Source organism: Rosa chinensis, chromosome 5, assembly GCF_002994745.2.
Source record: "Rosa chinensis cultivar Old Blush chromosome 5, RchiOBHm-V2, whole genome shotgun sequence".
Taxonomy (NCBI): Eukaryota; Viridiplantae; Streptophyta; class Magnoliopsida; order Rosales; family Rosaceae; genus Rosa; species Rosa chinensis.
The window spans coordinates 34,153,767-34,179,094 of record NC_037092.1 but is presented as its reverse complement, the minus strand read 5'-3'; the positions used below and the strand labels follow the sequence as shown (position 1 = coordinate 34,179,094).

The window sequence follows — 25,328 nt, the reverse complement described above, 5'->3', positions numbered from 1 at the left end:
AAGTTGGTGTGGGGCTTGGCCCAAAACCAAAGAAGAAGAGAAAGCCCAAAGAATATAGAAGAAAAAGGCCAGAGTGTGAGTGAGGCAGGGAGCGACAGCAACAGATACCAGTGACCAAGCATTTGCAGTGAGAACTGAGAAGTAGTCATCGCTCAACTGAGACAATCGGAGATGGCGTGGTCTGCGGCGAGGAGCTTCCACATGCCGACGATCGACATGGGCGCACTGCGCACCGGGGCTCCCTTAGCCGTCGCCGGCGTCGGCTGTGCCTCGGTAGCCGGGTGGCGATCCTTGGTTTCATCGAAGCCCTCTTCCCGCTTCGCTTGCTTAGCAATTTCCACTGACGCTCGTAAGAGTTTGATTACCACTAATTTCATTTTTCTCATTATTTTTTTTTGTTGTGTTTGGTTATTTGAATTAACTTTGGGTATGAATTTTGAGATTGGTCAGTTTTTGTTTGGCTTGGGTTTTAGGAATCAAGGAGGCTGTGAAAACAGATAAGGCTCCGGCTGCATTGGGACCCTATTCTCAGGCAATCAAAGCTAGCAATGTTCTCTATGTGTCTGGTTGTCTTGGTCTGATTCCGGAGGTTTGTTTTCTTGGAATTTTGTTTTGTTGTCATCTGTTGATTCCATCGATGTTTGGAATGATAGAAAGTATGTGTTGTGTGTTGGAATGCAGACCGGAAAGTTCATCTCTGATGATGTTGAAGGTCAGACGGAGCAGGTATGTTGATATGTTATTGTTATTCAAATTGCCTTGGTTATACTTTGTGCTATACATGTGGGAATCTGTTTTCTATTTTTACTTCTGTGCACATAGTTGGTGATAGTGTTCTTGATCTTGTTACTTCTTTATGGTGAAGGCTATAATCTTCAAAACCAGTTATCGTAACCTCATAATCATGAAGTAAGTGAACATTGGAAGAAACTGGTAACCCTGTTTGAAAGTGCTCTAGGCTGTTGTCAGGCAGCAGTAGTGCAGAACCACACTAGAAAAACTGACCTCTATCAATAAATAAAAACTAAAAAGAAATAAAAGCAATGGGATCGACATTGATAAATTTGTAGAGAAAGGATACCCGAGAAACTCTGTTAGTTGGTTTTCTGGGTAGAAACTGTGTACAGAGTTTCTTAAGTAGGTAATTATATGAGGGATATAACATCCTTAACCCTTGATTAGAAAGTTAGAGCCAAGCCAAGTTAGCTAGTGGGCACACTTGAAGTCTCTGCAGAACATTGCTGTGGTAATTGCTACTTTATAAATTATTTTGTCACGGTGCAAGAAAAGTAAACTAATGCTTCTCAAAGACCTTTCTCCGTAAGAGAAACTACCAGCTTAACCTGTGTTCTGTAATCTTCGCAATAGAGTTCAGTTGATAGCTCTACAGGGCAGGCTGTTTTTGACAAATTTGGGTTTATAAATTACTGCAGGTTCTCAAGAATATGGGAGAAATACTGAAAGCAAGTGGTGCCGATTATTCGTCTGTAGTTAAAACAACTATTTTGTACGGCTTCTTTGTCGCTTTGCTCAACTCTTGATCTATAAATTAGTATTGCAGAGATGATGAGTTGCTTCTTGTTTTCCTTTTATACAGGTTGGCCGACTTGAAAGACTTCAAGGCAGTCAATGAGATCTATGCTAAATGTGAGTTCTAATCAATTTGATGCTGTACCTAGAACTAAATACTGCATTTGTCATGTGCAAAATATGCATATACCACAAGACAATCAATCTTTGAACCGTGCCAAATCTGGATAATCTGAAGTTATCTAGGCACTCGTATGATCAGCACTTCTACTTGGATTGAATGGAGTTTGACCTTAACACTTGAATTCTTGATTTTATAGAGCGAAAGCTTATTCACTACATTTCCATGCATAAAGAATTTGTTAATGGTTTTTGAATCATGATAACATTAGCTACATCGAATTATAGTTAAGAACACTTGAAGCATGGTTACCTATTGGACTTTATTTTTCTCAAGGGGATGCCTATCATTGTTTTTGGTTTTGTTTTGCTCTTCTTCTCTTTCTCATTACATCGGATGAGATTGCCATTGACCTAGGCTTATCCCAATCCAATTCCTCCACTTTCCCTTACTCAAGCTGGCTAGCTGAAGGGGCAGACAGCTATTAAAGCCATTCCTTTCTTGAATACACCACCCTTTTATTTTGCCTTTCTGGTTTATGGTTTTATAGTTCGTGTTAAACACCTTTGTTAGAACCACAGTACTTGTTCATTCACCCTAGCTATCTTTTTGCTTCGCAGACTTTCCATCACCAGCTCCAGCACGCTCAACATTTCAGGTAGCAGCATTGCCATTGGATGCCAAGATTGAAATTGAGTGCATTGCAGCACTGTAGCCTCATAATATTCAGCTTGTTAGCAGGAACTTGGATAATAATGTAGGAGGTGGCTTCTTTGAACATGGGGTTTGACTTGTTTATTCTGCCCTCCCTTGCACACTGTTGATTGTGTAACATCATTTCTGTACTTGACAACTAAAAAGCAGGATAGACATGTATTTTGATGATTGCTTTATCTTAAGATCACTTGCAGCGCCTCCCAATTTTTACCAATATGGTTTCGGCAAAAAATGTTCAATGAACATTTGATATCAGATACCATATTACTCTTAGTTGTGTGTACCGAGTGTTTGGTTTTGCAATATCTATATGATTTTGACTTGGCCGAGCACGAAGAGAAGAGACACGTTATAAATTTTTATAGTGCAAGTAATGGTATTTGATAATGAAGATGAAACATAAGAAAATATTAGATGCATGCATCAACTAAAAGTTGGCTTTAAAACATATACTGCATTCATTAGTTAGTACAAATGAATTGTTAGGGTAACGGGATGTTCGAAGCTTTTGGGTTGCTTTAGTGATACACTCTATGCAGAGTCTAGATTCGATTGCACTCCAGCATTGCGTCATCTCATATACAACTACACTTCGTGGTCTCTACTCTCGGCCCATGGTGCTCTAGGAGCTAGAATAATGAAAACTCTCATCAACTCAATCAAATTAACATCAAAAGCTCCCGTGGGATGAGTCAGAATGACTCATTTAAACATCTGTACAATAGAGGAACAAGAGGATGAAATCCAAAGGTGACATGTAGAAAAACAGATGTTACAAGACACACAGTTGTAATAGAGATTGATGGGTTTGAGCAAAGCGTGTTAATAGTAATGGGAAATACAAAATTTACCTATTTCATCCTCGCAAAGCCAATTGCTTAAGGGTGGCTCTAGTTGAATCTCCAAATTCGATATTTATTCGTATAAAAGAACAAGAAAAACTGTGTTTTTAATTGGTGACCCAAGTCCACGATATATTAGTTTGGCATAATTGTCAATTTGCTACCTTAAATTTTCACCGTAGTGTAAATTTGCTACTCTAGGTTGTTTGCAGGCTAGATTAGCTTAGGGTCGGGCGTACATGAAGTTGAGTTATAGCTGTCATAGCTTCCGCATTGTAAAATGTATCGATCCTTTATCTTTCTATCCATCTTCTAGTTTACCCTTATGCAATAGATTGCCAAATCTTGATAATCTGAAGTTATCTAGGCGCTCGTCTGATTAGCACTTCTACTTGGATTGAATGGAGTTTGACTTAAGTTCTTGATTTTATAGAGCAAAAGCTTATTCACTACATTTTCATGCACAAAGTCTTGGTTTATGGTTTCTGAATTATGATAACATTAGCTACATCGAATTATAGTTAAGAACACTTGAAGCATGGTTACCTATTGGACTTTATTTTTCTCAAGGGGATGCCTATTATAGTTTTTGGTTTTGTTTTGCTCTTTTTCTTTTTCTCGTTACATCGGATGAGATTGCCATTGACCTAGGCTCGTCCTAATCCAATTCCTCCACCATCCCTTGTTACTCAAGCTGGCTAACCGTAGAGGCAGACAGCTATTAAAGCAAACCTTTTCTTGAATACACCACCCTTTTATTTTGCCTTTGTGGTTTATGGTTTTATAGTTGATGTTAAACACCTTTGGTAGAACCACTGTACTTGTTCATTCACCCTGGCTATCTTTTTGCTTCGCGGACTTTCCATCACCAGCTCCAGCACGCTCAACATTTCAGGTAGCAGCATTGCCTTTGGATGCCAAGATTGAAATTGAGTGCATTGCAGCACTGTAGCCTCATACTATTCGGCTTGTTAGCAGGAACTTAGATAATAATGTAGGAGGTGGCTTCTTTGAACATGGCCTTTGACTTGTTTGTTCCGCCCTCCCTTGCACATTGTTGATTTTGTAACATCATTTCTGTACTTGACAACTAAAAAGCAGGATAGATGATGATTGCTTTGTCTTGAGATCACTTGCAGCGCCTCCCAATTTTTACCAATATGGCTTTCGGCAAAAAATGTTAAATGAATTTGCATTAGATTTAGAAGTCAGGGAAGATATAGCAAGAACTATGAATAGCTGAAGGATATAGCACTGTCTTTAAGTCGACGTTATGTGATGCATTTGATATCAGATACTGTATTACTCTTAGTTGTGTGTACCTGTGTTTGGTTTTGCAATATCTATATGATTTTAACTTGGCTGAGCACGAAGAGAAGAGACGCACTATAAATTTTAATGTGCAAGTGAAAATGAAACATAAGAAAATATTAGATGCATCAACTAAAAGTTGGCTTTACAAAATACAAACATACACTGCATTCATTAGTTAGTACAAATGAATTGTTAGGGCAACGGGATGTTCGAGGCTTTTGGATTGCTTTAGTGGTACACTCTTTGCAGAGTCGATCCGATTGCACTCCAGCGTTGCGTCACCTCATATACAACTCTGCTCTCGGCCCATGGTCCTCTAGGAGCTAGAACAATTAAAACTCTCATCAACTCGATCAAATTAACATAAAAGCTCCCGTGGATGGATATTCTGACTCACTGAAACATCTGTGCAATAGAGGATTAAGAGGATGAAATCCAAAGGTGAAGTTACAAAACACACGGTTGTAATAGGGATTGATGGGTTTGAGCAAACCGTGTTGATAGTTATGGGAAATACAGAATCTACCTATTTCATCATCGCAAAACCAATTGCTTAATTACTCGTATGAAAGAACAAGAAAAACTGTGTTTTTAATTGGTGATCCGAGTCCTGGATATATAATAGTTTGGCATAATGATCAATTTGCTACCTTAGGTTTCACCATAATGTAAATTTGCTACTCTAGGTTTTATTCCAATCAATTTGCTACCCTAGGTTTTTAAAATTAGCCAGTAAGACAGAGTAAAATTGTATGAAATAGAGATATACACTGGCAAAGATTAATCAAACAAAGAATTCCAGTCTACCACACACACACGCATGCATAAATCGTTCGTAGATAGATCGAAACACATTCTTCTGCATTGATAAAACAGGTTTAGTGTTGAGATCGTCCTGCATATTGAGTCATTTTGTTGAAGGGTAAATTCCTTCTATAGTATCTGAGGTATGATCAATTGGACACTTTGGTTTATCCCCTGAAATGAAGCGAATTCTCTACACATGCTATGTACTCCAACGCAAAAAGAAATGTTCTTACTCTTCTAATTTTTTACTCTCTGAAACTTGGTCTTTCTTTAAGCACAATAAGACCAAGCCGGAGTAACCATGTTTCTCATACAAGTTTTGAGTAACCAAAATTAGCCAAAGTAAGCATATACTCCTTCCTAAACACCAGCAACCATTTTCTACTTCCTTCTAAGTTCTAACCTCTATTCCTTCCTTCTCTATATTTGAAAGCAAACAAAACGAAGAAAAATAAGAAAGGCAGAAGCGATATTTTCATAGGATTAGCAGCATGCCTATAGATAAATAAAAACTGCAGTCCCGAGCTAATGCATTGAATACATGCGAGAGCTAAACCAAAAATTTCGGGCAAGATATCCCAAAGAATGTTACTCACAGATGTGAGTCCTCTTTGTCTTTGTATCAGGGCATTGTGAATGAGGTCCAAGATGCAAACAAGTACAGCCACGATGGACAACAGCATGCCATACAATGAGTATTGAGGCTTCCGTGGGGTGGAAACCTGATCGAAAAATGCCGATACAGCCTCAAAGGCGAAACCAGTGGCTGAAAAGATCCAGACTGATGTAGTAACCTACAAAGTAGAAGCCATATATTTCTCACAAGTTCAATCTAAAATTCAAACAAAATCAACTTCATGGCAAGAGATTCAATTATAGTTCTGGGTTTTGACCCCTACCCCTGTCCCATGATGAGGCTGGTTAGCAACAATATCTGCATCAATGCTAAGTGTAAGGAATCCCTGTTCCAAACTAGAATCATAATTGCCCTGCAAATACGAGTGATGAACTGTTAGCCTTCATAAAATTGTGAAGTTCAACTTAAATATAAAACTGTTTAGTTATGCTTGTGAAATTTGGACATTACCGTTGCCTGGTGTGACTCGTCATAGTTGTTGTAATCATACAAACCAGTGCTATGAAAAGGGGACCTGTTGGGGTTGGGATCTGAACCATAGCTGTCCTCGACAATGTCTATGACAGTTGGACTGGAAGGATGGATCAGAATGGTGCCCTGTCCATCAGAATCACTAGCAGAATGCTCAGATTCTGATGGCATAGTAAGATAGAGTAGGCCAACGGTACTACATTCTTGTATCCAGCCGCCATGGCCGAGAGGGCATGTCATTTCGACATCCACAGTGACACTGACCACTTGACGACACTGATAACAGTAATACCTGCTTGGAACATTTGCTTCCTCTGTTGTCTCTGTCTGTTCCTCGTCCTGACTATCTAGATCTAGATTGTCTATTCCTGCACAACAAAACACAAGAATGAACAAAAGTCATTCACAAACAAGTAATTAACAACTCAACCACACCAAGGAGAAAATTACACCCTCCCGTTTATTTACATCTGAGGAAGCTCACCGTTGATAAATTGGTATTTTGCATATATACTCAGCACTGCAACACGGAGTCCAAACTTCTCCTCCTACAATATTCAAACATTCGGAAAAGTTCAAAACTTGTAATTGAATCTTCCTTTCTCTTGAGCTCTTGGGAGGTTGATAAAACACGAAACAAGGAATTATGTAATACGTACTGTAATACTGCAATGTACGAGAATCAATGTAATTATGGTTTAGCTAGCTAGCTAGCTGGAGAACCACCAAAGGGCCTTTTCATTCAATTAATTTCTTGGCTAGCATATAAAAGGATTGTCCAATTAATTTGGACATTTCCAGGGTCAATAATTAATGCATGTCTTCACTAAAAATCATAAATTCAAGTTGAGACCACGCACAAATAATGAAAATTCAAACATCAAGTCTACTGGCTTCTGGCTATAATATTTCAGCTAGTAAAACTTCAAATCATATATCGACATCAAATTGATGAGAGAGAGAGAGAGAGGCGAAACCTTGCTTGGCTTGCGGTTCTTGAGGAGGCCACACAATCTCCTCCATCGCTGGCTTGCCGTCTCCGACGATAGTGGTGGTGGCGGTGCCACTCCGATCAAACTCTCACTCAAGCCGCTATCCATCGCCGTCTCCCAAGTCACGTCCCAACTCTCAATTCTCTGTTACTGAATCCGATCGATGGAGTCCCTCTTTAGCTCCACTTATATCACACTGATGAAAAGGAAATTATGATGGGATTGCGTGGATTGGGACCTCTCACTTTTGTAGACATAGGGGAAATCAAGGTTTCGGGTCATTGTCTGTCTAACACAAGTGGAAGGGAATTTTTCCCATATTTCTCTTATTTTTTTTGTACTTGTTTTTGTTTCTGATGGTTAGCCAATCAAATCGAACAGTTTAACAAAAGGGAGGGAGCTTTAGTGCAGTGGGGACCCAGAATTTCATATAAAGGAGGCACACGTAAATTTTTTTTTTTTCACCATCAATACTCTAAGAAATTTGAGCGGGTAAAGAAAAAAAGGGGGAATTAAGTGAAAATGCTTTACATAGTTATGATGGTTTTCACTGTCTAACATTTTCTTTTATACTTTAGAGGGCCAAATAAAGCAAATATGGGTATAATGAATCTTATCTATGAGGGCTTAGATATAATAAAACATTAGAACTTAATCATTTTGCTGTATATAACACCAAAGTATATATATATATATGTATGAAAAAAAATTTCACTGGGCGCATGAGCCCCCTTACTGGGTCCGCCAGTGGAGTCAAAGGGAATAGTACATAGATTTCCCACCCGTTCACATTTATCTCTAGTACCACGACATTTCTTTTCTTCTGTTTTTGTTTTCAAGTCTGATACGTCTTCTTTGAGTATTATCATGTTTATTAATAAATAATATATGTGTAGATAATTATGCAGAACAGCTTTGATCATTCTCTCTCTATCACATATATAAGGCCTGCTCACCTAAGGGATAGTTTTTAAAGGACTGTGAGAGATAAGTGAATCTAATGGTTGAAAATAAATGCACAGTTTTAAGTTGTTATAATTTCTGCTTTTATATTTAATACATGTGGTTGAGATTCACATCTTAACTGTTTTTGCCCACTTTTCGATCACACATTCACATCTTAACCGTTCAGGTTTTTAGGTCCTAATGTATAGATCACTTCTGTAAATTTTTAGCCAAATTAATGATCGTTAAGACATTCAAAACTGCAATAGAATGAAATTGATTTCCCTTCCGTAAACCAAACGAGACCTTAAAGTAAGAGCCCAAACAAAGTAATACCCAGAAAAACGATAGCTAGTATGTGTCGGGGGGTGGGGGGTGGGGGGTCCACCATACAGCATATCAATTATTTAATTCATAGATGCTTTGTTACTGATGATCTTTTGTATATGCATGCATGGTTAAGTCAAAAGCAGACAAGTGATTAACCAAATTGATTAATCGAACACAGTTTATAACTATAGTGCTTCATCCGTTATGTGAGGATATGAATTTGGTCTTGGGGATATATCAAAACAATTGATTATTTCAAAGATAGTATGGAGAACAGTTTTATTTTGGCCTGCAACTAGGGTTGTAAATTCCGACACAACCTAATAACAAGACTCGAAACTGGCACGAAATAAAGCAGGTTGAGCCCGCATGATTAAAAAGCGGGTCTGCCGTGGGTCAACCCCCCATGACCCATTTAATAAATGGATCGGCCACGGGTCAACTCGCCAACATGAAGTGAACCCGTATAACCCGATTATGCTATACTTCTTGAAATTTTAGACGTTGGGAGAATTTGATCATAGTATTAGACAATTTGAAATATCTTTGCTTTATAATTAGTGGATTTAATTATTTATGAATTATATTTAATTATCTATATTCTTCGTCTTGTGGAGTTTTTAGTGAATTTAATCAATTTATGCATTTCTTTTAGTTAAATGGATCGCATTGTTAACCTTTAAATGAGTCTTTTTGTCTAATACGACACGACCTATTTATTAAATGGGTTAAGCGGGTTGGAAACGGGTAACCCATTTAATAAATAGGTTGGGTTTGAGTTTGGGGGGGGGGGGGGGGGGGGGGGTGAGGAATCCACCATACAACATATCAATTATTTAATTGATAGATGCTTTGTTACTAATGATCTTTTGTATATGCATGCATGGTTAAGTCAAAAGCGGACAAGTGATTAACCAAATTGATTAATCAAACACACAGTTTATAACTATAGTGCTTCATCCGTTATGTGAGGATATGAATTTGGTCTTGGGGATATATCAAAACAATTGATTATTTCAAAGATAGTATGGAGAACAGTTTTATTTTGGCCTGCAACTAGGGTGGTAAATTCCGACACAACCTAATAACAAGACTCGAAACTGGCACGAAATAAAGCGGGTTGAACCCGCATGATTAAAAAGCGGGTCTGCCGTGGGTCAACCCCCCATGACCCATTTAATAAATGGGTCGGCCACGGGTCAACCCGCCAACATGAAGTGAACCCGTATAACCCGATTATGCTATACTTCTTGAAATTTTAGACGTTGAGAGAATTTGATCATAGTATTAGACAATTTGAAATATCTTTGCTTTATAATTAGTGGATTTAATTATTTATGAATTATATTTAATTATCTATATTCTTCGTCTTGTGGAGTTTTTAGTGAATTTAATCAATTTATGCATTTCTTTTAGTTAAATAGATCGCATTGTTAACCTTTAAATGAGTCTTTTTGTCTAATACGACACGACCTATTTATTAAATGGGTTAAGCGGGTTGGAAACGGGTAACCCATTTAATAAATAGGTTGGGTTTGAGTTTAAATTTTTGACACGATTATTAAATGGGTTGGGTTTGGATTTGGATTTATCTCTTGCGACACGAAAAATACTCTTAGCCCACACAACCCATTGACAGCCTTACCTGCAACCCCGAGATATTTTTTTATACTGATTTTTTGTTTTTTTATCTTTTGATCTGACCCCTTTATTTTGTATTGTTCGAACTGTATGAATCAAAATAAGATTTATGCAACTCATCTAATATATATATATATATATATATATATATATATATATATATATTTGCTACGAAAAACAAAATAATTTTGAAATGACTTCATTACTGATTGAAAAGAGAATTAAAAAAAAACAATATAGATATGATCGGTTAGCATATAAATCTATTAATTATGAAGATATGAAATACTCTTCAATTTATGAATCGTCATTACACGTAAAAAATAACCAAGCATTTTAGGGAATCAGAATTTGAGAGGAAATTGTTGTATGTTCTCATTGATAATAGGGGCCTCTTTATATAGAGGATTACAATGCATAGAATCTCAATCATACAAGGAAAGTAATCGTACATTGAATAGGAATCTAGATCCTTCTTATTTAACCCTATTACTACTAGGGCAAGAAACCTAGAGTTTGGGTCAAACACAAGTTAGAGTTTACTTGAACACTCCCCCTTGTGTTGCCCAAACGCGGTGCTTCTCTCGTTGCCTCGTTAAAAACCTTGCCGAGTAACAAAAACTCAGTGGGACAAAAATAACCTCGGTCGAAGGGGAAAAAAAAGCACAACACACCCTCATGTTTCGAGGTGAACATGTAGACATCTCACCCTGATGTCTGCACCTCCCCTTGATGACAACGATCATGGGAGTTCAGATAATTCCCGCAAGCCAATTCTTACCACATGCTTCTCAAACGTGGATTTGGGCAATCACTTAGTAAACAAGTCTGCCACATTGTCCTCAGATCGAACCTGGTTCACTTTGATCTTGAGGAGCTTCTGTTGTTGCTAATTGTAGAAGAATTTAGGCGATATATGCTTGGTGATGTCGCCTTTGATGTAGCCTTGCTTCATTTGTTCAATGCAAGCAGCATTATCCTCATAAATGCTCGTTGGCTCATCTGTGGTAGACTTCAGACCACAATCGCTTCAAACATGCGTAACTATGGATCGAAGCCATATACATTCACGAACTGCTTCGTGAAGAGCAATAATCTCTGCATGATTTGAAGAGGTAGCGACCAAGGTCTGCTTTGTAGACCTCCAAGATATCGCGGTCTTTCCCATGGTGAATACATAGCCAGTTTGGGAGCGACCTTTGTGTGGGTCAGAGAGGTACCCAGCATCAGCAAAACCTTCCAAAACACTTATATCGTTTTGGGATGGGGAGAGGAAATGCAGTCCACCATGTGTGGCGTCCCTGGCACTTGATGGGTCCGAATCCATCTTCTCTCTATAGGGATAGAACAAGCCCATATCAATCGTACCACTTAGGTATCGAAAGATATCTTTAACACCAGTCCAATGGTGTCGTGTTGGCGCAGAGCTATATCTAGCTAGCAAGTTTACAGTGAATGAGATATCTGGTCTTGTGCATTGTGCTAAGTACAATAATGCGCCTATTGCACTTATGTAGGGCACTTTTGCCTCTAGCACTTCTTCGACGTCATCTTTTGGACAGAATGGATCCTTCTTTGGATCAAGACTACGGACGATCATTGGGGTGCTTGAAGGCTTAATCTTGTCAGTGTTGAAGCGCCTAAGCATCTTTTGGGTATAAGCTGATTGATGAATCAAGATACCATCTCTAAGGTGCTCAAGTTCTAAACCGAGGCAAAACTGTGTTTTCCCAAGATCTTTCATCTCAAACTCGGATTTCAAGTGTTCAGCGGTTTCTCTTAACTCTCTAAAGGTGCCAATTATGTTCATGTCATCGACATAAACCGCTACTATTGCAAATCCGAAACTTGTCCTTTTTATGAACACACATGGGCATAGTTCATTATTGACATATCCCTTCCCAATCAAGTAGTCACTTAGACGGTTATACCACATCAGTCTGGATTATTTTAATCCATATAGTGAGCGTTTCAATCTAATCGCAAACGCGCTCTGTGGTTTAGAGCCACTTGATTTGGGTAACTGAATTCCATCGGGAATCTTCATGTATATTTCCGTATCTAGATCCCCATATAGGTACGTTGTAACCACATCCATTAGCTACATGTTCAGTTTTTCAGAAACTACCAAACTGATAAGGTAGCGGAACGTAATGACGTCCATTACGGGAGGATATGTCTCCTCATAGTCGATTCTAGGGCATTGTGAGAAGCCTTGCGCCACAAGGTGAGCATTGTCCCTTACAATCTCGTTTTTCTCATTACGCTTTCTAACGAATACCCATTTGTGACCAACTGGTTTGGTGTTGGGCTGTATTGGTACAACTTTGCCAAATACCTTTCTTTTCGCTAGAGAATCAAGTTCTGCCTAGATCGCAGCTTTCCATTTGGCCAATCAGCTCTACGTTGGCATTCATTAACGGAGCGTGGTTCGATGTCATCTATCTCAATAATCTCACGCGCCACTGAATATGCGAATACATCATCAATGATGATGGAGTTTCTTTCCCACGTCCCATGTACGCTAGTGTAATTCACAGAGATCTCTACGTTCTCAGGGATAGGTTCTGACATTGAGGCGTCCCCCAATGATGTCTCTTGGACATAACCATAATCCGAAACATTCTCATGGGATGGATTTTGAGTATTGATGATCAAAGGATTTGTTTGTGCCTCATTCGCTCTCTTTCTAGGGCGAGTATCCTTCGAACCAATCGATCTACCGCGCTTCCTTGCAGGACCTGCTGCCATAGACGCCACATTATTGCCATTCTGGGCAATGGCCCCATCTCCTGGTGTCACAGAAGTGGCGTTATGTCCATTATTCTGGACATCAATCCTTGCAGGCACGTTTGCAGCAGGTATGTGTGATCTCGTCACTCTGGCAACATCAGAAAACGCATCAGGCAGAGTGTATGCTTCGTTCTGGAGCTCGTTTATTCTTCGCACTTCAAGTTCGAACTGTGCGATACGGGGTGAGATGAGACATAGTGGGGACAGACCACGACAATTCCTGTCGTTTCTGTTGAACATATGTGTTCTTATCTCCCCCTAACGATGGGAAGACTGTCTCATCAAAGTGACAATCCGCAAATCTAGCGGTAAAGAGATCGCCTGTCAAGGGTTCAAGATAGCGGACGATAGTTGGAGATTCATAACCAACGTAAATGCCCATTCATCATTGTGGACCCATCTTAGTACGCTGTGGCGGTGTAATAAGCACACCCAAAAATGCATAAGTGCTAGATATCAAGCTCGCACCCAGTCACTAGCTGTAACGCAGAGTAAGATTGGGTTGCTGTGGGTCATAGACGAATTAGCGTCGATGCATGCAATATTGCATATCCCCAAGCAGAAACAGGGAGATTGGTGCGCATAACCAATGTCCGCACTATCATCTGTAGTCATTTGATAGCAGCTTCTGTGAGACTATTTTAGGTATGAACATGGGGAACTGGATGCTCTACATCAATCCCTAGTGAGTGCAATAATCATCGAACGTTTTCGATGTAAACTCCCCAGCATTATCAAGTCGAATAGACTTAATAGGATGATCAGGGTAGTGAGCCCGTAGAGGGATAATTTGGGCGAGGAGTTTAGCATAAGCAGCCTTTCGAGTGGACAACTGCTCGACATGTGACCAGAGTGTCGACGCATCAACCAATACCATATAGTATTTAAAAGGTCCGCATGATGGTTGAATTGGTCCACAGATATCCCCTTGGATTCTCTGTAAGAACTGAATGAGTATTTTGGGATCCTTTGTGTAGGACGGTCTCGGTCCTAATTTCTCAAATGAACAGGCTTTGTAAAATGAGCGAGGGGCCTTAGAAGCAACCAATGCGGATTTTGGTTGGGCCTGAGCGTCTGTAGCGCTATTAGAAGCAAAATTTGTGACTACATCTCCCATCATGGCATTGGAGCCATGGAAATTGGTCTAGGTGGAGTCATGGCCACTAGGAGAGGCAACCATGGCGTCATGCTCATGGTTGGTGCCATTGATGGCGTCATCACATGGGACTTGGGCAGCCCTATGGCGCCCCAAGACGGCTGCAGCGCCAGATGCTACAATTGTTGAGGTTTTGCTAAGTCCATGAATCAATTTTCAATTCTTGCTTCTTCTTCTCACTCTGAAGAATGGATATCCGTGTGAAGTCTTTAGTATACGGAGCATCATATCACGACCAGGGTGTGCTAGTCGATCATAACAAAGCCAATATGTGTCAGAATCCAAGAGATCTTCTCTTATGACGTTATTGGATTCAATTAGTCGAATTGTAGTGACATAAAGTCCACTAGATTGACACATAAGCTTCTCTAAGATGCGCTTTCATCCGCAATCATTAAAGGTAATGCAAAGGAACTCTTTTCCGTTCTCATTATGCGTTTCCGCATGGAATCAGTTGGCTCTTATATCTTTAAAGCTCAATAAGGTTCGATTTGCCTTAGGAGCGTAGAGAGCTTTAGTGACTTTAATCAAGGTGCCATTTGGTAATAGGAATTGGGCCATTCCATGTCCTTGAACTACACCTGATGGCCCAGCCATCGTAGTCACAGAGGAATATGTAGGCAACATCTCTAAGAATAATTACCTATGTCGTAGAATGTTGTGCATAGTTGCACTATCCGCAAGACATTGTAGTTCATCCATTCCTAAAAGAAAAGCTCATAATTAAAAAGGAGTCATAAAGAAAAGCACTTAACTTTTATTAATAAGCCAAACGGAATTACATCATCGTTTCTTTAACTAAAAAGAATCTAATCCAATAAACTAGCTAATGCAAAACAATGGTAGTCGTCTGACTCCTTTTGGTAATTTCAATGCAAATGTGACCAGATGAGTAGAGAGATGTCGGTGGAGCAAAGCTCACTTAAGTACCACTTATCTCAAAACCTTCCTAGACATCACGCTTACATTGAGTACACCTCTTTGAAGAAAGACTAGTACCATTGGCATTTACTATAATAATATGGCAATGGCCTACATCTCTTGGAAAATAAAAAGACCTAATCAAAATCGCTAGTTTCTGGGTCTTGATCCTTGTAGTCTTCCACCCTTAGATCGAGATCACCATCTTGATCTTCTTGTTCCATGTAATTTGCCTCCCTCGCTTCACGATGCGTCTTGTATGAGTTTGCAATATTCTGGGGTGCTTTACATGCTTTGGCCCAATGTTCAGTTGATCCACATCGAAAACAAACATCATTATGGTCAGGCTCCCTTGATCGAGGCGCCTTTGGGCGTGACTTGGACGAGCATTGTTCTTGGTGGTGTTACCACCATGGTCGGAGGCTCCGCCTCTCTCTCTCTTCACACGTTGACCTCCACAGTTTCGTGCACGCCTCTCTAGGTGATTTCCTTCATCTTTAGGGCGAGAATATGGACCAGAACGTCTAAAATTGTCCCTACTCTTAGGGTTTCGCTCCTTGCGTCCTCCCTTGGGGGCGCGACTATAGTTAGACTCCGGAATAGACTTAGTTCCCACAGGTCTAGCATTATAGTTCTTCACAAGAATATTGCCGTGCTTTTCAGCTACATTCATGGCGCCAATGAGCTCATGAAACCTTGTGATACGTCCTGCATTCACATCAATCCGATAATTCTTTGAAATCATCATAGCAGAGATGGGGAAGGTAGAGAGAGTCTTCTCGATCAACATCATATCAATTATGGCTTTGCCACAAAACTCTATCAGAGACTTGATACAAAGAGCTTCCTAGTTATAATCATGCACAGACTTGAAATCACAAAAACGGAGGCTATGCCATCGCACTTCTAAATCAGGAAGCAGGGAGTCATGAACGTTGCCAAATCGCTGCTCTGGGTCTTCCTCATTGAGGTATTCACTTTGGAGCGCGTCATTCATGTGCCTTGTCATGAGAATTACGGCTTTAGCTTGATTTTCTCCAAAAGCAGTAGCTTGCTCAATAGAGAGCACGTTCTGACTAGGCTCTTGGATGGTTTCCAAAAGTCCATCAGCCTTAAGATGTTGGAGCACATCTCGGACCCACCTATGCTATCATGAACGAGTTGTCTCTAGTGGAACAAAGTTCAACTTGTTCAGGTAAATCATCCTAAAAAACAATACAAGATTAGGGTTAGTTTCGAAGAGAAAAAGGCTACCACGAAAAACTATAAAAATTTTGAGCATAGTCGCTTCCAAGAAATTAGGGATTTTTTTAGCGTAGTCGCTTCCAAGAAAAATCCGATTCCAAGAGAGGTTTTGGATTAGATCGAAACAACGATGTATGTGGTCGATCGTTTTCTTCTCAACAAACTCTAAGTTTGGAGGACTCTACAAGCTCCAAGCTTGGAGTGAGCACGAACCCCCACAGTTCGGCTATTGGTCTCCCTTATGAAGAAGAAGGGGGGGGTAGAAGAAGGGAGATTTCAAGTCCCCGAGAAAAGAAGAAAAGAATGAAAAACTTCAAAAACGGGAACTTTTAGAAAATTTTACCTAGTTGGATTGCAGAGCGAGCTTCATTCTAAGGCGAAAGACTAGAGAGATGGTCGAGGGGTCACAGGCTTGTCACGGAAGAGTTTGCGGGCGCATCGCGGGAGTGTCGCGGGGATGCAGAGTCTCGGGGATGCCGCAAAGGTGCTGCAGGGATGCCGCAAAGGTGCTGCAGGGATTCCTCGATGAAGCGAGGATGCTGCAGGAATGCCGCGAGGATGCTGCGGGGATGTGGTGAGGTTGCTGGGTCGAGGGGTAGCGGGTGAGTTGCGGTGACACTTGGGTCGCAGGCTCGCGGTGTCGCTGGTGCGCCAGGGCAGAAGGCAAGCAGGGCTTGAGGCTAACCTGGTAGGGTTAGCGTTGAGTTGCGACGCGGGGGCTGCGGGGGCAGTAGTAGCGCAGGCAAGGCTAATCTGGTGGAGCTTGATCAATTTATGGGGTTTTGGTTTCTAAAGCTAGGGTTAGGGCTCGTGGTGATAACGTGTTTTAGAGAATCAGAATTTGAGAGGAAATTGCTGTATGTTCTCATTGATAATAGGGGCCTCTTTATATAGAGGATTACAATGCATAGAATCTCAATCATACAAGGATCGTACATTGAATAGGAATCTAGATCCTTCTAATTTAACCTAATTACCGCTAGGGCAAGTAACCTAGAGTTTGGGCCAAACACAAGTTAGGGTTTACTTGAACACCAAGAAAACATTCTGGTGTATCTTTTTGTTTTGGACAAAATACTGTTTACTCCCTATACTTATAGGGAGTCGACATTTCAGTCCCTGACATTTCAATTTCACCTAAAAACTCCCTAAACTCTCCAATTTCACCCAATTGGTCCTTGCCGTCAATTCTCCGTCTAAATCTTCGTTAATCTGCTGACATGGCATTTTTTCTGCACTGAAATGTCTATTATACCCTCACTTACTTTTTTTATTATTTTGTTCCTCTTTCTTTTTTTCACCTCTTCTCCTTCTCCTTCTTCACCTCTCTCTCGTCCCCATCCTCATCTTCACTACAACCTTCATTCTGAAACTCGATTCCCACTCAAAACCAAAATCCACGGGTACCTCATTTTTCTGATCACACTCGTTACAACCCAATTCCAAAACTCGAAGCACAAACAGACTCAAGATTTTTCTCTTCCCTTGCAAAACTGTTTCTCAGAACCCAGAAAACCCTGCAATTGACTCTCAAATCCCCACGTCCCTTGTTCTCCTTTCTTGTTCGCTGACCTTCTCCATAGTCTTGCTTACCACAAAGAAATTATCTCACCCTCTGAATCAATCAAGCCCCAAATTCCAAATCCCAACTCAAATCCCAATTATGGAGAAATTGAGCGACTCATAAATAATTGGCTTTTCTATTCAGTTCAAATCCATCAGCTAACCCACCTGTCACTCCAATAAAGTAGGCATGTGCACTGTGACGCCTTAGGGCTTACATCATAACCGAAATGAAAGGAGTTCAACAGTAACAATAAAACAAAGGGTGAGGCGCGCTCCCAGGTAGGCTAGAATTCAACTGAGTTCAACAATGAAAGGAAAGTGTGTAAATCGATAGAGTACCAAAAAGGAAGAACTTCAAGTAATAAGGACAGCAACACACGAACTCTGCCAACAACCTACTTCTAATCCAAATCTTCCGGAGTGACCTCATTGTAACCTGAAATGTAAGGGTGAGCATTTCGTCCTCACTAGCCCAATAGGGGCCAACCCAACCTTAGTTAGGTTTGAAAACTAGTAAGTAAAACATACGTACTAGAATATAGCTAGATTGCGCGCATTTGTAAAATCAAGTAAAACAAATGCAAACAAAAACAATCATTATTGTCCTTTTTCAGGAAATCATATACAGCAGCTTCACACAACTTGGAGCTCCGAGATACTTACCTGCCGGCTAATCTAAAACAATCGATGACCGACCCGATTCGTCATCCTTCGAGAACCGGCCAACTACTCTGTAGTCCTTGTGACTACAAGTAGCGAAAATGTCTATTTCTTGGCCCTGAGTGTCCTATGACTGGTTCACTATCGGTATTCACCCTTCCTTGACGCACATAGGAGCACAACCCCCTCCGAAAGTTCATAGTTATCGACACCGTGGGATGCCTAGGAATCAACGCGTCTAGGTCTCATTCACTTTCAGGTCACAATTACAAACATACAATGGTGTACAATATCTCAACATACAAATCTAGCCTTGATTTTCGCAATCAGCAAATATCAGTTATGAAAACACAGAGATCACGAGGCATCGACTAATGAACAACCAAAAACGTACTTGTAGGCAACATATTATTATACTTGAGCATTCCACGTATATAGAAAAGTCTCTAACAAGGAAGGGACAGCTCACTCTACCTGAAAATGTCGGCGTATTCCACACTCTGGTGCTTTCTACTTAAGCTTCCTTAACGATCGTGTTTCCTGAACCATTACTTAGTTTGTAAGTAATTATCGAAGTAAACATCTTGACCAACTCTAAGTAATCGCGCATACTAAATCCTTTTTATTTTAATGAGACAATTTATTATTTCTTTCAACTTTTACCAATTTGGGAAACGAACTTCTTTCTTAAAAAGGAAAACTTCCTTATCGCTCCAATTATCGCCAACCCGAGCGACCAAAGTTGAGTCAATCCTCTCATTTTACGAGGTCGGTCAACCTTGGTCAACTCTCAAAGTTGACTTTTGACATTTGACTTTGACTTCTGACTTTTGACCAAGTACCCATTTATTTACCATTATTTCTTATTTATTAAAAATAAATAAGTAAATAATTATAAGTAAAGTTTTACTTCTACTTTTATCCTTTTACGTAAAAGCTTCACACGACGGTTTAAAACTGTCGTCTCACGTTTTGCATTTCCGTGGTCTATCGAGACGTCGTCTGATGAAACGCTATCAGACGACGGTTGATCATTGGGTCGACGATGTGCAGCTAAATCTATCGTCTGATGGATCGGCAGATCTGCCGACATGCTGTCGACAGAAGTTTGCCGTGGTGTGACTTCCGTTCCTACCACGGTTTTTAGAAATTTTCCGTGGTGTGACCTCTATTCATACCACAGATTTTAGAAATTTGCCGTGGTGTGACTTCTATTCATACCACGGTTTTTAAGAATAAATGTAATGTGATGACTTAAAAATTCAGTGTATGTGTGCTTTCACACGACGTATATAACTCTAACCGTTGTATTGTGACATTTGAGACAATGGTTTTTACTAATACTTGTTGTCTTTGTGTGCATCCAACAATGATATCAATAAGAACCGTCGTGTGAATTGTAGAAATTTGTGTGATTCCACCCTATTATCCTCATCAGACGACATATTTTTCCAAATATTGTTGTTGTAATGGCAAGATTTAGATTCTGGAATGAAAAATGACCAAAAGAACTGTAAATTAATCATAATAGATAGTTATAATCCCATAGCAATCTAGTCTGATAATGATAATTGTATCTACAAAATAGGAGAACAGAAAAAAAATCCAAGTCAAGTTCTAATTCACTGATCTCCTGCTCTTCTTAGCTTTTGTCTTCAAAATTAGGCTTCACTTCATAACATTGGCACTCCATGGCCTAAAGAACAGTAATGGGTCTTCCTCATTGAAAGAGTTCTAGGATGTTGCAGTGCTCCAAATACAGGAAGTTGTTGTGTTAATTATACAGCAGCCAAATATTCTCATTTGGTGCTCCAAGTACTTACATTTACGGCAGCTACAGCATTCTCAGAATCCACCACTGCCTCACTGCTGCTAACCAAACAAGAAACTTATTACATATCAACAAGAAAGTAAACACCTTGTTACATATCAACAAACTCCACCTAAACTCAATTCACATAAATAAGTCATAATTAACCAGTCTGATAAAGCATTTTGGGCCAGAATATAGGAGATAATTGAGACCCTCCACCCCAATCGGATCTAGCAGACTTTCTAGAATTGTGAAGAACTAATCCTTATCTAAACTCCAACTGGCCTATGATTGAAAGTTTAGTGTCATTTTCTGTGACTTAAAGCCTGAATGAACACACAAGATAGCTTGCGGAACATGTCCAGAAGATGGGACAGAATAACAAACAAGACATCCTTGTACCTTTTATTCAAGTATATTCCTCTTCGCCAAAAGAAAATTCAAGGGTATATCCCCATTATTCAAAAGATCAAATTATCATTATAACCACGTATGTCTGCTTCTTTGTTAAACAAATATATCAAGTAACCAAAGCATTCAAGTACAAGGGAGGTAATGACTTACAGAAGGCTTCCATCAACTAGACATTTCCTGCAAGATACAGGGTATAAACAGTCATTACACGAGCCAGAATGCAAACAGTCAGTACAAGCAAGAAATTGCTTCAGAAAAATTAATATCTAAACTCGTAAATGTTAAAGTTCATCTCCAAATCATATATACAAAAGGACTCCTAAAATGGTATGTAAAGCTAGCTATCTTTAACACCAATTGAAACAAAGAATCATAATCAGCTACCAAATTCAGAGAAGCAGCTTGAGAACCACCGAGGAGGAAAATAAGGAAGGGGAACAAGTTCTTGTAAAGACCTGCAATAAATAAAGACATAAAGATATTACCTGTCCATTAGTCTAAAAAATCATTGGTACAATCAAACAAGTCAAGAATCTCTTCTAGATTGTAGTAGCCAATCAGTACGTGGTTGCTATGGCAACAATTTGGCTAAGAGAAAAAAGAGTAATAGCAAAGGGAAATGTAAAGAGCATTTATAACAATCCAAAACTAATAGAGTACTTTAACCCATGGAGAAAGGGCACAGTTCATACCTCCAAATGCAGCACTGGCACCTTAAAAGAGTAGCAGCGGAGGGAGCTGCAATTAAAGTTCAAAACTTCAAATAAAAAGTAAAAAAAACTTTGAATTAGATTCATTCACATACTAATATAACACATTTATGGTGAATCAAAATATGTCAGTGTGCATTGCAGGTAATGGAAACTGGAATGCCAAAAGAAAAGAAGCATATGAGATCTACCCCAACTAAGAAAGGAAGCCACTTTGGTCCTTTTAAGCGATTCTGAAGGTATGTGATCCCTGCAATCAAGTAACACTAAGAAAGTTGCAAATATAGGCACATAGTTTTTGAAGACAAAGGACAAATCCTGCAGCTCCTACTAAAATACAATTGTCAAGCCAGCTACAAGATATGTGTAATTGAAAAGGAAAGACAGAAACTTTCCAAATCAAATTGAAGCAGAGCAGAAGAAAGATTGAAACTCATAATGGAAATAAAGGGTTGTGATGATTTGCAACCTTCACATCAGCAATAATAAGATCAAAATTTATGAGAAGCAGCAAAATCAAGGAGCTTGAGCTTACTTGAATGGCCAAAACGCAAATACACAACCCAAAATGCAAAGCAGCAAAAGCAAGCTGCTTGAGGCTTCCTCCTCCTCCTAAAACGCAGAATTAGGCACACAATTAGTCAAGGAACAAAGTAACTACTTCTACATAAGACTTGGTCAAGAAAGTAAATGAAAACATCAAATCACCTTCGTGAATAAACATCCAGCAACGAATCATTGTCATCCACTATGGGTATTGAACTAACTTCGGCTGCAAAAGAAATATGCAATAGTATTAGCCAAGTAGAACCAAGCCTGGTTATAGATAAAACCATGTAATTAGACTCTAAGTGTAATAAAAGAGAGAGATATGATGTTATACCTTGTAATATATCACTTTTGGATTCTTTATCTCAAACTCATAAATTCCTACTGTATTGTTCACAATAACAGAAACCACATATCTCAAATTCAATGCCAAAGCATCAAGTCAAAAGGCTGCTTTATCTGCCAACTAGAACAACAACAGCAACCAAAAAAAAAAAAAAACATATAAGAATTGCAGCACAGAGTCCATCCCTCATTATTATCATCTTGATGAAATTGAGAACTTCTGGAACCATAAAACCCATACAATTGCCCTGCACCTAATCAAAGACTATTTCTTTTTCATAGAGTTTACAAAATTTAAGCTAAACCAAAATTAAAAGCTGAATTCAATTAATACCATTGTTGACTTGGTCGTTGTCTTTTGGGTTAGCTTGTAGTGACAGAACCCAATCGGCAACTGCGTCCTTGTCAATATGAAAATCCAAAATTCCAATCAGTGAATGAAAAAAGTGAATCCCTTAAACGGCGATGTATTGAGGAGGAGAGAGATGACGTAAGCGGTGGAGAGCGCAGAGGAGGTCGAGGCCGGAGACGACGAAGTAGGCGACAGTGAGGCAGTTGATCTCTTGGATCTGGTATTGGTGGGGGAGGAGCTGGTACATCATCTCGAGAAAAGTCACTTGCTTTTCTCTCTCGAGACTCGGAATCCATGGCCGAAGATGGAGATCCAAGTCTCTGTTAAGCTCCGGTGACTCAGATGCACAATTTTAAAGTCTGCTTATGAATGTCAGAACTCTAAACACAAATCGAAACAGTAGAGAAGTGAGAAAGCTGACAAATCGAAATCGAATCAACACAGTAAAGGAGAGGATGAGAACTTACCAAGTTCGAGACAAATCGAATCAAAGACGTGAATCGAAGTTCGAGATGACGAGATTGTTTAGGGCTTCGGTGTGACTCCAAGTCTAGGGCTGCTCCGGTGTGAATATCTGAAGGGGGTTGAGATTGAATTGGGAATAGATGGGAAGGGTTTATCGAAGAGTGATGGTCGGGGTTGGGGTTTGTCGAGAAAACAGATACGAGAGTGAGGGAGAGAGGAGAGAGTCTTGCTCGAGTGTAAGTTCATGGTCGAGGTCGGTGTGAATGCTTCAGACTCAATGTGAGGCAACAACTCTCTTCTAGGCTTTTTTTGTTCCCCCCTCAATCAAGTGTCCGTGTTTTGGTCTAGGCCTCTAGGGTGTGGAGGGAAATGGGTTGGGTAGAGGACAGGGGGAATGTCGGTGGGCATGTTTCTATCTTGCAAACCTATTCATTTAGACCACAGTTTTAGACTAACCTGTCGCATCACCAATACACATATCGGGAAGAATTTGAGTTATCCCCAAAGTGGTGTCAAGCGTGGGAAACTCACCGCTCAATAATCATGAAAAGAGCGTTGGTTGAATCAATATCAGAAGACAGTTAATCAAGAAACGTCGTCCTAAAAATTAAAAATTATTCAGAAGACGGAAAAGTGTGTGGTGTCGTCTGTTTCAATTTCTGTAGTAGTGATACTCCTCATTTTTCACCTTTTTACTTTTACCGTGATTTTTTACCCTTTCACTTTCACTTTTATATTTTACCTCCTTTCACCGAATTTATCTTTATTTTCACCCGTTTCACTTTTTACCACTTTATTATGGTAAAACTTATTTAATCCAACTTTTACTCATTTCTTCGTTTTCTTTTTCTTTCAAAAATAAAAAAAAATTCTTCTTCTTCCTTTCCTTTTTCTTTTGGTCCAAATTACACATCAAAACCACAAAAATCTTCAACACCAATTTCCAATACTTTGAAAATTAAACCAATAAATTCCTATTAAATATCCATTTTTCACAATTTTGCACCAACAAAAATAGCTCAACAAAATTCAAAATCAACTAAACAAATTCCAAAAATTCTAGGGTTTGTCCAAAACCTAATCCTTACCCTTTCTTCTCCCAAAACTCACGGCCTTTCCTCCTCCTTAGCTTTCTTCACCTATAAATCCGTCCAAAATCAACATCACAACCAAAAACTCGAAACAAGGTTGCATGGGATAGATCCTTACCACAAATCTTTGCCAAACCCTTAGCCTAGCCTCTTGGTTTAAGGGAAAATCGGGTTCATGCACCAAAATCACAAATCAAAATCAAAAACTCAAACTTGATAAGAAATAAGTGTAGATCGGAGGAATAGAGGCTAGATTAGGAGGGATATTACCTTGATTTGAACTTAGAATGAAGGAATCACAAAAACCCCCCAATTGGCTTCAGGTTCTAGGGTTTTTGGGTGATTGAATGACTAAATCTCACGATTTTGGTTTGAGAAATGGGTAGAGGAATGAAGAGGAGAAAATCTGGAAATTTTGGTTTAGATCGGAGCAATGGCGGCAGTGGCTGGCGACTCAAGGAGAGAGAGAGAGAAGTGAGGAAATGGTGTTTGAGGCTAGCGTTGGGGAATGTAAGGCTTAAATACCTCCCCCATTAATTAATGTGAAAAGTCTGTCTTGCCCTTCCTTTTGGTCAAGTGGGTTTAGTCTGCTCCTATTTCCTTTTTCTCTTAATTCCTTCAAGCCCACTCTGAAAATACAACTCCAAACATCCTTATTTATCCGATACTTCACCGAATCCTTTCGGAAAATTTTTTCGGGCTTGTCCAAAGCCTTGGTACTTCAAGGAAAGTTTCCTAGACCCAAATTGGATATTCTCGAAATTGTTAATCCTTTAAAATAGCCTCAAAGTCTTAATCTAAGCTCGAATACTTTTGTACCTTACGAATACGTAGTCTCGTACCTTGTACGACAAAATAAAGTAAAGAAGAAAAAGTATGGGCGTCTACAGCGGTCCCCGCT

General features: G+C 39.6%; 2 protein-coding genes and 1 long non-coding RNA gene across 5 annotated transcripts; 1 reads left to right on the top strand and 2 right to left on the bottom strand.

Moving 5' to 3' along the window:
* Positions 1-77: 77 nt before the first annotated feature.
* LOC112165713 (reactive Intermediate Deaminase A, chloroplastic) lies at positions 78-4,388 on the top strand. 2 transcript variants are annotated; one of them, XM_024302331.2, is made up of 6 exons: positions 78-349; positions 474-589; positions 682-726; positions 1,434-1,507; positions 1,598-1,647; positions 4,068-4,388. In XM_024302331.2, exons 1-6 carry the CDS (start codon positions 172-174, stop codon positions 4,160-4,162), a joined length of 558 nt encoding a protein of 185 aa, XP_024158099.1. In that variant the 5' UTR covers positions 78-171; the 3' UTR covers positions 4,163-4,388. The 2 variants fall into 2 exon arrangements, with proteins under 2 accessions (XP_024158099.1, XP_024158098.1); XM_024302330.2 differs by lacking the exon at positions 4,068-4,388 and adding an exon at positions 2,272-2,567 and having other exon boundaries at positions 81-349.
* A 240-nt stretch (positions 4,389-4,628) lies between these two features.
* Positions 4,629-7,759, bottom strand: LOC112165712. 2 transcript variants are annotated; one of them, XM_024302329.2, is made up of 6 exons: positions 7,417-7,758; positions 6,924-6,987; positions 6,419-6,807; positions 6,231-6,320; positions 5,928-6,125; positions 4,629-4,929 (listed from the first exon to the last, which is right to left on the bottom strand). In XM_024302329.2, exons 1-6 carry the CDS (start codon positions 7,537-7,539, stop codon positions 4,918-4,920), a joined length of 876 nt encoding a protein of 291 aa, XP_024158097.1. In that variant the 5' UTR covers positions 7,540-7,758; the 3' UTR covers positions 4,629-4,917. The 2 variants fall into 2 exon arrangements, with proteins under 2 accessions (XP_024158097.1, XP_024158095.1); XM_024302327.2 differs by lacking the exon at positions 4,629-4,929 and having other exon boundaries at positions 5,556-6,125; positions 7,417-7,759.
* Positions 7,760-20,381: 12,622 nt separating this feature from the next.
* Positions 20,382-22,239, bottom strand: LOC121049635. The gene is made up of 4 exons (XR_005800947.1): positions 22,161-22,239; positions 21,817-21,875; positions 21,066-21,370; positions 20,382-20,557 (listed from the first exon to the last, which is right to left on the bottom strand). It is a non-coding gene; the product is annotated as an uncharacterized LOC121049635 (long non-coding RNA).
* Positions 22,240-25,328: the final 3,089 nt, after the last annotated feature.